Source organism: Melospiza melodia, chromosome 11 (assembly GCF_035770615.1).
Source record: "Melospiza melodia melodia isolate bMelMel2 chromosome 11, bMelMel2.pri, whole genome shotgun sequence".
Lineage (NCBI taxonomy): Eukaryota > Metazoa > Chordata > Aves > Passeriformes > Passerellidae > Melospiza > Melospiza melodia.
This window is the reverse complement of record NC_086204.1, coordinates 2,763,876-2,777,897: the sequence shown is the minus strand read 5'-3', so window position 1 is coordinate 2,777,897 and position 14,022 is coordinate 2,763,876. Positions and strand designations below refer to the sequence as shown.

General features: G+C 49.6%; 1 protein-coding gene across 3 annotated transcripts in view; it reads right to left on the bottom strand.

Moving 5' to 3' along the window:
• MTA1 (metastasis associated 1) overlaps positions 1 to 10,887 on the bottom strand; it is a 74,052-nt gene extending 63,165 nt beyond the window's left edge. For all 3 annotated transcript variants that reach the window (XM_063165311.1, XM_063165312.1, XM_063165313.1), the window contains exon 1: positions 10,809 to 10,887. In XM_063165311.1, coding sequence (XP_063021381.1) covers positions 10,809 to 10,836 — 28 coding nt within the window. In that variant the 5' untranslated portion in view covers positions 10,837 to 10,887. The remainder of the gene's footprint in view (positions 1 to 10,808) is intronic.
• Positions 10,888 to 14,022: the final 3,135 nt, after the last annotated feature.

The following is a 14,022-nucleotide window of genomic DNA, read 5'->3' as shown; positions in this document are numbered from 1 at the left end:
CAAGTCAGGCCCTGCAAGCACAACTGACTGTCCTTGCTGATTTATTTGCTTTCCTACCTACAGAATTGAAGAAAAGGACTAGTCTAAAACGGCTCTGCATCCCACAAGCATGACATGCCCCCTAACCACCACAAAACGCACATGAAGGCAATCCCTCACCACCCAGTCTGAAGAGAGTTTCAACCCCACACCTTCCCAACAGCTGCTGGCTTCAGCTTACCATCCCTGAATTAATCAGCCATAATTAATGGCATCACTCATGCATGCCACAGTTATCTGGGATCAGGCTACAACAATCACTGAGGAGTGTGGGAATACCAAAAGGCAGTAAGGACCATCACACAGATCATCACCCTCTGACAAACTCTAAATGCAGCTCTTCCCCTTGCCTGTGCTGTCATAGAGCAGAAGCACCCACATACAGAAATCTATGCAAAAAAAGGCTTTATATCCCATAATACTTTTTCTGAATATGCACAACACAACTTGCCAGAAAGCAACGCTGTGTTACACAGGTAATGACTGAACTGCTAGAACACACAGACACAAGTACAGCAGCTAAAACTGGAATGACAGCCTACAGAGCACAGAGGAGGAAAATTTTCCATAAAGGCAGTAAGGTAACAGTTCTCAATTCACAATTAACATAACAGAAAATTTCTTTGCTCTCATATGCTTCTAAGACATTATTGCAAAAGAGTTTCTTTCTCTGTCTTCTTCGTGTTCAGCTGCTGCTTATGTCTACATCAGTCCATGGAAAAGAAAATCAGGAGGGGGTACAGCAAAATAAATAACACACTCTGTCTAGAGGTCATATATTTATAAGATTAGACATGTCTGAGCTACCTAATAACCTTATGGGCTTTTAGGTGATCAAGTTGCAAAAATGCCCAAAAGTATTTTTATCCTTCCCAAGGCACACTTGCCTTCCAAGCTGCAAGTGCTTTCTGAGGACTGACCTGGCTGAGTATTCCCTAGCTCACCCCCACAAGTCTCACACAGTAGAGACTCCCCAGGGTATCAGGGAGGCTGGAGCCCTCCTCTTCCCACACTCACTGCCACTGCTGGCTACAATCTGCAATTCCAGGCACCAGATAAAGAAGTAACTTCACAGTTGTAACTATTTCCCCTCCCCAACCCGCAAAGCTGCTGCCCTGAATTAGAGATGAGCATCAAGAGAGTGCAGAAACTTCTGATGACCTGCTTATTTTATGACTTCTTTTACAGGAAATATGTGGCTCCTCATACTCTGGGCTCTCCAGCTTTGGGCCAGTTTCCTTCATTAAGTTCCAGTGTTCAAATTATTCACCAGCTTTGTCCCTAAACTGTCAATCATTTTACATTCTAGATAATACAATCCCTCTTGGTATGAAAGAGGAGGTTGGAGAGGCAACCCTACAAGTCGTGCAATCTCACCTGGCAGAGCCCAAGTCCTACTGCCTTCTGGCTCTTCAAAAAGCAGCAACACTCCCAGCAGCAGTCACCCAATGAAATGTTTAGTTAGAGCAGAGTTTCAATAGAGAAAGCCTCACCAGCACAGTACTTTCATTACCAGAAAGGCAAAACTGAAACAGTTCTTTCTACTGCAAAAGGAATTATGGGGTCTAACACATCTGGCAATACACACAAATCAGGTATTTACAAATTAATGTCTTTCCCAGATCAACAAAGGTATGAAAGATCCACTGCCAGCACGGGCTCAATTTGTATTTACAGGACAGCAGGAGCTGTGGCTACTGCATGCACTGGATGCATCAGGCTGAGGATGAGGCAGCACATGCTATGGGGAACACCAGCACTGCCACCCAACTCCTTACAAGTTAAAACAAATACCCATAAAAACACTACAGCCAGCTAGTGAGGGACATGGCAAAAGCAAACATCTCCCCTCCACACAGTTACCAGCAAACATCACTAATTTAGCAGGGGTAAGTTGAAGTACCCCAGTTAAATCAAGGCAGCTTTGCTCTGTTTCTTGAGCAAGGATTATCTACACATTCACAAGGTAAACAAAATGTTCATGTTATATTTTCTTCCAAATGTGCAGAATGAGAAAAAGACAGCCAATGTTATTTGGCTGTTTTGAGATGCAACCTATGGATCACTTTTTCTGACAGGCCTCCAAAAATCCAGATTCAATATTACCCACAACATAAGTAAAAGGAAAAGCAATTCATGGCAAGATCCATCTAACAGGACAACAGATTATGCACAGGCCTATAAAAAAGTTGATACAGTTGTTTATCCATGCCAGGTGTTATAGCAAGAGTTATTGCAACAACAGCCCAAACAAGAACAAAAAAAACCTTCACCAAAACACCAAACTCTGAAGGACCTGTAATATAAACAATACCTAAAGTACCTTCCATAGAGAAATCTATTCAAGGTAAGACATAACATATATATTTTTGAAGTCAAAAGAAAAATAAATCAAAGTTAATGACATGCAACTTGCTTGGACAAACTATTGATTGCTTAATCCATTTTAAACTCTGAAATATTATATTTGGAATTTTCCAGATGTCTTCTGTTCTTTGTTTTCTATCATTGCAAGGGAGGGGGCAAGAAAAATTCCTGTCCAGCCATCTAGTATCATTTTTTTGCCTGATTCACAGTGAAACAAGGTTGATGCAACTCCATTATTCATGCATTAGTTCTTCCCTATTAACTCCTGAACCCTTTGTTCAGACATTTCACAAATGGACAGAAGTCTCAAAGATAATTAAGTTCTGATCATTGTTCCCTATACAAAAGGCATAGATACAAAAACTACAAGTGAGAAAGGTAAGACAGAGATATTAAATGGTTCCTGTTTCAGAAACAATTAATAGACTGGGTTTTAAAGCAAACCACTGGAGATTGCACAGTGTTTGGAGGAATTATCAGAAGTCCTTGCTTGCTGATGCACCTCTCAACTCCCCCATTGTCAGTGCTGCTCCAGGCAGGTCCTGGGCTCAATTAACTTCTATAACCTGATTCACAATGGCCAGGTGTGCTCCCAGATATTCCCCCTCTCTGCCAGGGAGGAAGGCAGGCATTCTCACAGCAGTCACCTAGGGACTGAAGATCTCAGCTCTGTACGTACCCAAAGCTCATACAGGTGGTACCTTTCCCAGTAAAAGTGTACAATTCCCAAGTAAAGGGAAGAACCACCTCATGGAAGAAAACCCACAACTTCTGGATTGCCAATATCCTTATTTCTGTTCCTCACAGCACTGTTGGCTGTTTTCACTTGCAGACATCTATGGAAACAAAACAAAGGACAGGGGTGTGCTGGTGCTTTTGACAAAGAGATTATGGGTGCCAGCTGTACTTCATGGTAAGAACTGTGCCATACTAGAGTAACTGCTACTAGGGATGCCACCCCAAAGGGGACAAAAAGTCTGCAAAAAAGACTAGAAAAGAGACTACAAGAACCCTAGAAATAAAACGAAGCTTCCAAAGCACTACCCTGAGGACAAAGAAGCATTTTTACTGTTAGGAATCAATTATATGGCAGTTCAAGAAAACCAATTTCAATTAATCCACTCCCAAAATTCCAGCTATAACTAAGGCACATTTGCATGTGGCACTGACACTTCAGGTTCACTGAGCCAACTCCCTCCAGCTTCCTGCAGGACAAACCTATGCTAAACATTCCTAGAGAACAACTTCTTTTATTCTGTGCTTTACAGGAGACATCAAAGCACCATTTGAAGGCCTCTGGACACAAAGCCTCTTCTGCCACTTCAGTTCCCAAGAATGTAGCCATACCAACATTTTCTGCAGCAGCAAAGTTGTGAACCTATGTAATTTCAGCTGCATCCAGTGCCATTCTTTGTGCGTCAATACCATGGAAATAGTTCAGGCTTAAAAAAAGAAAAACCTTCCCCAAGGGGTGTTGTAAGGGAAGGCCAGGCTGGTCTAATTTACACAAGAGTCACTTGAGCAGACAGAGAAACCAGTGAGAGTTCCTTAAATCATGGGGGAGTATTTGGAGGGGGTAGGGGGATGGAAGAGGAGTATCCTCAAGCTACACCCTAACAAAAATCACCATCTGTAGCAGCCAAGAAAACAGCCTGTTCCGTTGTAATTGTCATTGCTAAGGACAGATAAGAAAAGCATTCTTTTCCAAAAGATATTTAGGCAGCAAAGAAGATGACAAGAAACTAGCATTGTGTTCCCTGCAAGAATCTGGAGAGTTGCAAAACAAGAACCTCTGTAGTACTCAAGACACCAAGTTTAGCATCACCTTGAAAAAAAAATAAACGAAAAAAAGTTGCGTTTCTTGTTCAGTTTACTTGCTTCTTTAAGGGCAACGTTGAACTTCAGTTTGCCAAAGTGAATTAACAGCTTAGGCCACGGTATGACAATGTATTAAGTCCAAAGGTAGGGCCTTGAGTGCCACATCAGAAACATCACAACGCAAAACACGGACAAAGCGTAAACTCCTGCCAGCGTTCCTGCAGATGTTTCTTCAAACCAGAGTGCCAGTGAAGCTGATTCATCCTCCACCCCCTCAAACTGTGACAGCCTCTCCCTGCATGGCAGGAGGCCTGCACATGGTAAACACAGTTAGGCACTCACATGGGTCAAAAAACTGTCTCCAAGCAAACCAAGCCCTGCCCAAGCTGTGTTAGCCTGGCAGAGGAAGGGGAGAACAGCCACAACTGCTTCAATGGACACCCTACCGAAAGAAACAGCCACAGAAACTGTCGCACTCAGGTTCAAATTTGCTCAGATGTTGACAATTGAACTCTGTAAGGACAAGCCCTGTGCTAAATCAGGAATGATCTGTTCACACCACACTAACTTCATGCTTGGTCAAGTGTCATCTGTCCTCCTACATCTTGCATGAAAGCATAAAGTCCCCAAATTAATTAGTAAGTGTGCAATTGAACAGAAACATGACCATGTTTCTGACCCATGATCTGGCAATGCACAGAACCACAGAAGCCCATGAAGACTCAACAGCTTGCAAGTAACACACGTGTAAAGGACTGGAGAAGCCCAAGTCTTTCCTCCACCTGCAAACTCACTTTTAAGCCACCAACTAACTTCTTTGCTTTGCTTCACTGATCAATGCCAAGTTAAAATTATTTCACAAATGCTTCTCCTTCCTAAAGGTGGTCCAGCCAAAGAGCTGGAAGAGAGGAACATGTGAAGCTAGATGTAAGTTAGAAGTAAGAAGGAAATACTTCACAGAAAGAGTGGTCAGAAACTGGAATCATTTACCCAGTGAGGTGGTGGAGGCATCACCCCTTGAAGAATTCAAAAAAAGACTGGATGTGGCACTTGCTGCCATGATCTAGTTAACAGTTAGAACATCGGCTGGACTAGATGATCTTATAGGTCTCTTCCAGTCTTGAAAATTCTGTGATTCTGTGATTCTGTGAATAGTTTCTTTGAGGCAGGGCTACAGCCCAAAAGCTGGACCAGTACTTTGCAGATCCTTCCAGATTTGATTTTACAAATAAAGAGGGATAAGGAACCACTCCAGATCTTCAAAGACACTCTGAAGCAGGGCCTCTTTGCATACTGGATTTATGGTGGTGAACTCCAAAGACCCAGAACCAAAATATCTTACAGGAGCACCGCTCCCAACAGTTCCTGTTACCCAAACCTCATGGGAAACTGAGGCAAAGCAGCTTCAGGACTTGGTCACTCACCTGCTTGGGGATTTAAGGAAAAAATAATGTGCTTGGAAAGCAACAAGATAGAGTACAAAAAACACCTTGTGCAGAAGTAACACAGATTTCACAGGTTACTTTTTGCCAGCAGGTGCCCAGAACTACCAGAAGCCAGCCTCCAACAGCTCATACCTTTGCTTTCAAGTGACCCCAAACTGCCCAGGAGTGCTTTATACATCAAAATAAAAACAGTAACAGCAACCATCTCATTCTCTCCTCATCCTACTGGGGAGACTGGGCACCTCATGTCTTTAAAGAAATCAGGACGATTAAACATGAAAAGTTGCATGAAAAAAACTGGATGCAAGTGGAAGGAACATTTTGACACTCACCAAAACCCATCTAGTTAAACAAAACAAGTTTTAAAGTCTTTTTTCCACACTTTTTAATCAAGTGTCTTTTCTGCCCCCAGCCCAGCCCTCCCAGAACTGTCCCCAGGCACAGCCTCGACTCTCCAATGGAACAAAACTCAGCCCTGTCACTCCATGGGCCAGCTGCAAATGGCTTGCAGCTCTTACAAACGCAGAGCTGTCACAGCCCTGGCCCCCAACACACCTCAGCTGGCTGACAGCACTGCCCCCCCATGCAGCATTCCCCAATAAAAGGCTGACAAATACTGATACGGGGGAGAGGAGAAAGGGCAGGGAAGGAAAGGGAGACTGCAAAACATGTTGAGATAAACTTGTGTAACTAGAAACAATGAAAGGAAAAGATCAAGAAACCCACTGCCTAACTGTTGCTGAAAGGTGATAAGCTAGAAGCTGTCCTAAATTTATTAGGGCAAATAACTGCAGAAGCCTATTAGTAATTTTCAAGAATAAACTCTCATTTTTATCTTTACAGGTTATTTAATACCTCTCTACTAAACCCATTCCCAGCTCAGGTTACCTGCAAAGTCAGAAAACAAAAACCCAGCAAGCACAAGCAAAACAAATGGAATATTGCACAGGAAGCCCTCCTGTCACCCAAAACACACACACACATTGACAGGAGGTTTACAAGTGATCCTGCAGTCAAATGATCTGAATTGGCTCCAGATTCAGACTCCAGCAACATGTTCTATGCAAGCTTCCTTAACAGCCCTCAGTTCTTCACCAGGAAAGCTCAAACAATGATTACTGACATTATTCTTGTGATGCCAAGAGGACTGGTGCACCATCCCTGTGCTCAGAGCTCTCTGGCAGCACTAAGGAAAACAAGAGCTGCAGGCTGGATGCCAAGGGGGAGCAGGGAATGGGATGGGGGCAGGTCAAAGCAGTCCCCAGACACACATGCCCAGCACCCTAAGGCAGCAGAGAGAGGGTGTCCTATTGCCATTCCTAAAAACTGTGGGGACTACACTGATAAAAGATGTGTGACTGCAGCACACACAGGCAGACACACCACCACCAGCTACAAAGTAGTAGCCAGTAAATTCTGGAGCTGAAGCCTCCAGCACACTGGAATAAAGCTGCTGTGAACCTTGGGTGCCCACATCAGGCACTGTGGGTCATCATTTCCCTCACTTCAAAGCTATTAGATGCAGCAAGTACCTCTATGCTCAACTGCCTTGTGATCAGATCTCCCAATGCCAGTTAAACATACCTTAAATGTACCACAGACTGAAAAAACAGTGATAATTCTGTAGCTGAGCATGCCCCCAAACAAGAGGGTAACCCATAAAAGTCTCCATGTGAAAGTATTGACTGACATTTATCTCAGCAAAAGTGTTGTCTTCAGTAGTTCTTCCTGCATCCTTCCTATCAGTTCTTTCCCCATCCCCTTGTTGCCTGCCCTCCCACTGAGCCCATTCAGCTGTTCACACAGTCCCACAGTGAACCAGATTGGGCAGCTGATGCAAGATTAAAAATAATCCAGGAAAAAACAAAAAGTGAGGAGGAGGGAGGTGGAAAAAAATTGAGTTCCTCAAATCAGTGCAAGATGAAAATGCAAAAAAAAATCATCGTTTCACTGCATCAAGGGAAGGCCACAGGGTCACAAACCTGCAGTGGGGCTCAGTCAGCTGCCAGCACTAAAGGAGCACTTGTCACACCAGAGTTAAACTCTCCTGGAGAAGGTGGAGACACAATACCTGCTGGAAAGTCTCTTGATACCAAGATGACCTGTTCCCTTCCAGGCAGCTGACACAGCACTCCCCTGAAAGCAGAGCCTGGCACTAGCCAGAACAATGAGCATGTCTCTCCCACGTGCATTTTTTCATCAGAGGCCCCAAACTCCAGCTCAGAGGTCCCAAGCTTCTCCGATCTGGTGTTTATCCAACATTCCCATACGCTCTGTGATCATGCAGGCTGCCAGTCCTGCCCATGAAGAGGCAAACCAGCCCACCATGACTCCTTCCAAGTGAAAGCAGTCCACTTTCCTCGTGCTGCCATTTGTTTCGTGGCTGTACAGCAGCTGTTAAGAAAATCTTCACTTCTGCTACACTGGAGGCAGGCAATTCCAGGGTTTCCTACAGGCCAACAACTAAGATCCTCCATTTCATTTTGGAATTTGACACCCTGGCATTCTTCCCCACACATTTCCAAAGTTTTACATCCCCCCTGAACTGTGCTAAGCTTGTGACAGTCCCATTTGTATTGGAAACCAACTCTCTTCCCATCAGAAACCAACCAGGAGAAACTTTGGCAGGATCCAGCAGAGCCAGCTGCTCTTTCCAACAACTGGATGCCACCGGCCAACTTACCCCAGAGAGCCTGACAACCATGCAAGGGGCAGCTCCTAAGGGTGCTTCATGCCCAGGCCTAAAGCAGTGACCATCTTTTCTGAGGGAACAGAGCTTCCAGGAGCAGTATTGATCTGCAGTGAGCAAGCTGCTTTTGGCAGCTGTTAGGTCTGGAGCTCACGCAGCACATCCATAGTCACAAGTGTCATAAGAGATTATCTGCTGAGTGTTTGTCTTCCAGTGGGAAGTGTATGAAATGACGGTGCACAAATCCCAGCCTGGATTTAATCCTGCCCTGGAGTTCACACACAACTCCAGTGCACAAAACCATTAGTGGGAGACGGCAGCAGCAGAGGTCAGAAAGAAGTCGATAACACACACACTCCTGGGCCCAGGCTGAACAGAGCTCTCACACAGAAACAGCTGCATCCATCCATATGCTGATCTTGGTAATACATCAAATCAAGACTCCATCCATATGGACCATAGCAGAGCACTGCAACCCTGGCTACCAGCCAGCTGCCTTGCCCTCTGCCCAGAAAGGCTGTGGAGCAAAGCCTGGGCAACATTTCCAAGCGCAGGAAGGACAAAAAGGTAACTGAGACCAGCCAAAATGGGTATTCCAAAGGCAAATCCCACCTGACCAACACGACTCCCCCATCTGGGACGAAGATGGCTCTGTGGCTGAGGGGTGTTGGACACCTTGACTCGTGTCAAAGGCCCTGCTAAGCCTCCCATAGCATCCTTCAAACAAAAATGCTTGAAAACTGGATGATATGATAAAGGTAGGGCGAAAACTAACCTCAGGTTTAAAGGATCACAACCAGCAGTTGCAACCTCCACTGGGCTGCTGGTCACTAATGGCATCACTCAAGGATCAGCCAGCCCTGCTTAGAAACAGGGATAGGATGGGGGATAATGGGAAGGGGGACCCCAGCTGGAAAAAGAGACAATCCAACTAGGCACATGGAAACAAATATTTTCTATAAGCATGGTCAAGCACTGAACAGGGCCCAAAGTAAGAGTGGCATCACCATTCTTAGAGCCTGGGATGGATACAGCCCTGAGCACTCGGATCTACCAGGAGATTTTTCTAGCAGGAGGCCAATCTAGAGGCGCTTTCCCACCTTCCGTGGGATCCACAGTACAGATTTAGCCACACAAAATGCTAAGAGATGACACTCCCCACAAGACTTGGCCATTCAATGCTGAACAAAAATTTCCAGGAAACTATTCCCTCTGCAAGTCACACCAGGGTGAATTGCCACAACTCATCTTGCCTATCATCCTACTCTCAGCACCTCCAAACCAACATAAAGCTACAGGCACACTATCAGCTTGGGCAACCCAAGACACAAAGCTGAAACAGCCAAGAGTCAGCTCTTACACCTCTGTGAAACCAGGTGCAACCAGAAAAAAAGTACAAACACGACAAAAGCAGCTGCATTTTCCAAAAAGTAAGGGTAGGCCAGAAGAGCAGAAAGAACAGAAAGTAGTTGTTGATGGAGAGCAGCCAGACAGGATGGCTTGGCCACCTTTGCTGTATTTTTTCTCTTGTTTACTTTACTTCGGTTCTGCAGAACTCCACAAGAAACAGGACATTTTGAAAAGGAGGGAACTCCACAAAAACATCGTCCTATACAGCCTATAGACTTGGGGAGAAGGAAGCTCCACAGAACAGCTTTTATGAAGGAAAATGGCTGAGCACAAATTCATGCCAGACCACCCTCAGTTTATGTTCCATAAAACACAGTCCCAAACCCCGCTGCCTCTCCTTTCTCTTCACGTGAGCCAAAACAAAGGACAATCAGACAGGAGCACAACCCTGAACAGAAGACTAATGGGAAAGCACACAACAAAACAGCAAGAGTGGAAGGGGAGGCCAAGATCTGCAGGACGTGCCTCACAGCAGCCCCCCGGTCCACCAGCAGCCTCTGCCCATCTTTGTGCTCCTTATCGCAGCAACTCCTCCTGGCTCCCCACCCCGGGAACCTCGCATGACCCCCCCATCCGAGCAGCCTCTCTCTGCCCGCCGGGCCCATCCCGGGCCTGGCCCCATGGCTGCCGTGCTCCAGCCCCAATCCCCCATCCCACCCTGCCCCGGCCGCCGAGCGCCCACCGCCTGAGCCTCGCTCGCCCGGTTCTCCCCGCACCCCCGCGCTCCGTACGGCCCCACGCGGCTGCCGCCGCCCGCCCCGGCCATCCCGCTGCGCCCCCCGCCCCGGCTGCCCCAGCCCCGGGCACGGCGCCCCAGCTCGCCCCGCGCCGGGCCCCGCAGCCCTCACCCCGCGTAACCCCGCGGCAGGCAGGCAGGCAGGCAGGCAGGCAGGCCGGCCTCCCTCCCCGGGCGGCCCCCGGGCCCCTGCCCCGCACCCGCCGCCCCGGCCCCCGCCCCGGGCCTGCCCCGCCGGGCCCCGAGCGCCGGCCGCGCGCGGGAAGCAGCGCGGGGCGGGCGGCGCCGCCGCGGCCGCTCTTACCTCCGACCCGGTACATGTTGGCGGCCATGCCCGCGACCGGGCCGGGTGCGGGGCGCGGGCCGCTCCCGCCGCCTCCAGGTGCCGGATCCGCTGGAAAATGGAGGCTGGAGCGGGCGGCGGGGGAGGGGAGCGGGGGAATTAAAGGGGCCGCGCCGGCGGACGGGGAGGGAGCGAGGCGGAGGGCGGGGCGGCGGCCCGGGCCCGGCGGCGGCGGCAGCAGCGGCGGGAGGGAAGGAAGGAAGGAAGGAAGGAGGGGAACGAGCCAGAGCCGCCCGCCCGCCCGCGGCGTGTGAGGGCGGCGCTCCGGCCTGCGAGGGGAGGGACGGGACGGGAGCGAGCGGCACGGCCTCCTCACACACACACACACACACACACACACACACACACACACACACACACACACACACACACACACACACACACACACACACACACACACACACACACACACACACACACACACACACACACAGAGCCCCTCTGCTCACACACACAGCCTCTCCTTGCACACGCACGCGGCCTGCCCTCGCACACCGCCCGCCCTCACACACACGCACTGACTGCCTGTGCACACCTGTGACACACACACACACACTCACACTGACCGCCTGTGCACACCTGTGGCGCACACACACACACACACACTCACACTCACACTGACCGCCTGTGCACACCTACACTCACACTGACCGCCTGTGCACACCTGTGGCACACACTGACTGCCTGTACACACACACGACACCCCTACCCTCACACAATCCTCCTCACGCAGCTCTCTGGGCCTCACTCAGGCTCTGCTCTCCTCATGCCCTGACATGGCATGGGCCGCCCTACACACACTGTGGAGACTGTCCTCAGGTACACACTGACACACACAGTGGAGACTGTCCTCAGGCACACACTGACACACACACACACACACACACTGACACACACACTGTGGAGACTGTCCTCAGGTACACACTGACACACACACCACCTGTGCTCACACGTGTGTGCCTGTACTCACAGTCTGTCTCATGTGCTGGTATTCACACACAGCCTCCATCATGTACAGGCACCACTGGTGATTTCGGACAGCCCTCACGCTGCCTTGTCCACACACACACACATACACACACACACAACCTTCCTCACACACACCCAGCCACCACAGGCCATGCACACCCAGGGCAGGAACAGGGTCCCTGCATGGACACAGCCCTCCTGGTGCACACCCCTCCTGCTCACACCTACACCCGTGTGCTTCCCACACACATCCCTCCAGCCCTACACACCTCTCCTGCTCACACTTCCCACTCCCGCACTGTCCCGCTGGTGTCCCCTCTGTGCCTGTGTCCCCACTGCCACGCTGGGGCTTTCCCCCCTCCTCAGGGGTCAGCCTGAGAGGTGAAATGGTGGCTTTAGCTTTCCCTTGCCCACTGAGCTGTGGGTGTCACTGCTCCTGGGCACACCAGGGCTGAACCACACAGGTACATCCCTTCTTCTACAGCCCTGCCCAGCTCCTGTCCAGGTGTCTCCCCAGCAGCCCTGCAGTGGCTACACAGTTGTGGAACAGCTGTCAGCTCCAGATCACTCTGCAAAACTTGCACATTGCCACTGCCACTTCCTCTCCTACAGGAACTGGCTGATGCCAAAAAACACCCCAAGAAACCACCATTCTGTGGTACATAACACCTTTACAGCAGGTCCCCAGCAGGAGCTGACAAAGTGCAGCAGTGAAGGCGACAGACCATCCCCCAAGGACTTCTCCACGCACGTGGCCAAGGCTGGATGGTGGTGCTCAGTGAAAAGCTGCCCCTCTGATGGCCAGCAAAGCAGACCTGGGCCACTGATCACCTCTCAGGCAAGGCAGGATGAGTACCTTTGGCTCCAGCACAGAGCTGGAGAGTCACCTGGTGTTACCCAAACCAGGACCTCTCCACACAGTCACACAATTGAGGATGGCCAAAAAATATCTGTCATGAAACTCTTCGCTGGAGTATGTGATCAACAGTGCAAACAGTCAAACCCTTTACTGGGTATGGGCTGGGCAGAGCTGCTGCCTGCACTCTAAACACGCTTCTCACAAAGTACTGAAACACCTACATAAGACTGCCCAAAATACATACATTTTTCAGAAAGAACAGGGCTCTTGTTAAAATTTGCTTTGTGTGTTAGGGAAACAACCCTAATCACCAAATTTCTGACAGTCCTCAGATGCCAGGAGGGCGCAGGGCTCTGCTTTTATGTTCCCACTGTGCACGAGGAGCACGGCAGAGTGAGGAAAACACTTCTGGGGGTGAAAATCGGTCAGCCAGGGAAGGTCAGTGCGCCGGGGAGCAGGGCTGTGATATTTCCTCCTTCCGAGGCACCGGGGGAGCGCGTGCCGGCACCGGCGCCGGGCACACCGCAGGACACGAGGGCTTGGCCACTCTGCCGAGCTCAAAATAATCCAGCAGGACACAGAAAAATTATCCAGAGCAAATATTTACAAATGGCGTCCCAGCGCACTCGGTAGCTGCACACGGAGAAGCGGACGGTCACACGGCCTTGGTTACTTTTCCCAAATGCTAAATCGTGGTTTAATCCATAGCGAGAAAAACGTGTTGGGTCTTCCCTGCTGTTCCTCTTCCAGGTTAAGCAGCAGCTGTGGTCAGGGCCAGGGTGTTGTGCAGTGGGAGGGAGGTGAGCTGGAGCTGCCACACTCAGCCTGGGAAGGAGAGAGCTCCTGCAATGCCCCATCTGCCACCACCAAACCCCGCTCCCATGGGTGCCACTGACTCCCACCACGCAAACCCAGACCTCCCAGAGGGCTTTTGGTGCGTCCTGGCAGGCAGAACTTGCATTTGACACCTCTCCCATGGTACTGAAGGTCTGAGCACATGGTACCCAGAGCTGCAAAAGAAAGATGCCAGTGCTTTGAGAGCCAGGGCTGCCAGGCAGAAATTCATCTGTCCCAGTGCATGTGGATGAGGGAGGCTCTCCAGGCCCATTGCATGCAACCTGCTGCACTCTGACCCAAAGTCATTCTTGTTCCACCCAGCCCTCATTTCCTTCTCCTCTCTACCCAGCAACAGCAGAGTGTGCCAAGGGCCCTTGGCTTGGTGCTCTCCCTGCTGATGTGGGGCTGGTCCTCTGCTTCCCCCAGCAGCACACGAGCCTTCCCACCACCCCAGCCTCTCCACTCACACCCATATTCACTTGCTGAGACAGATTCCTCCATGGGCTCTGA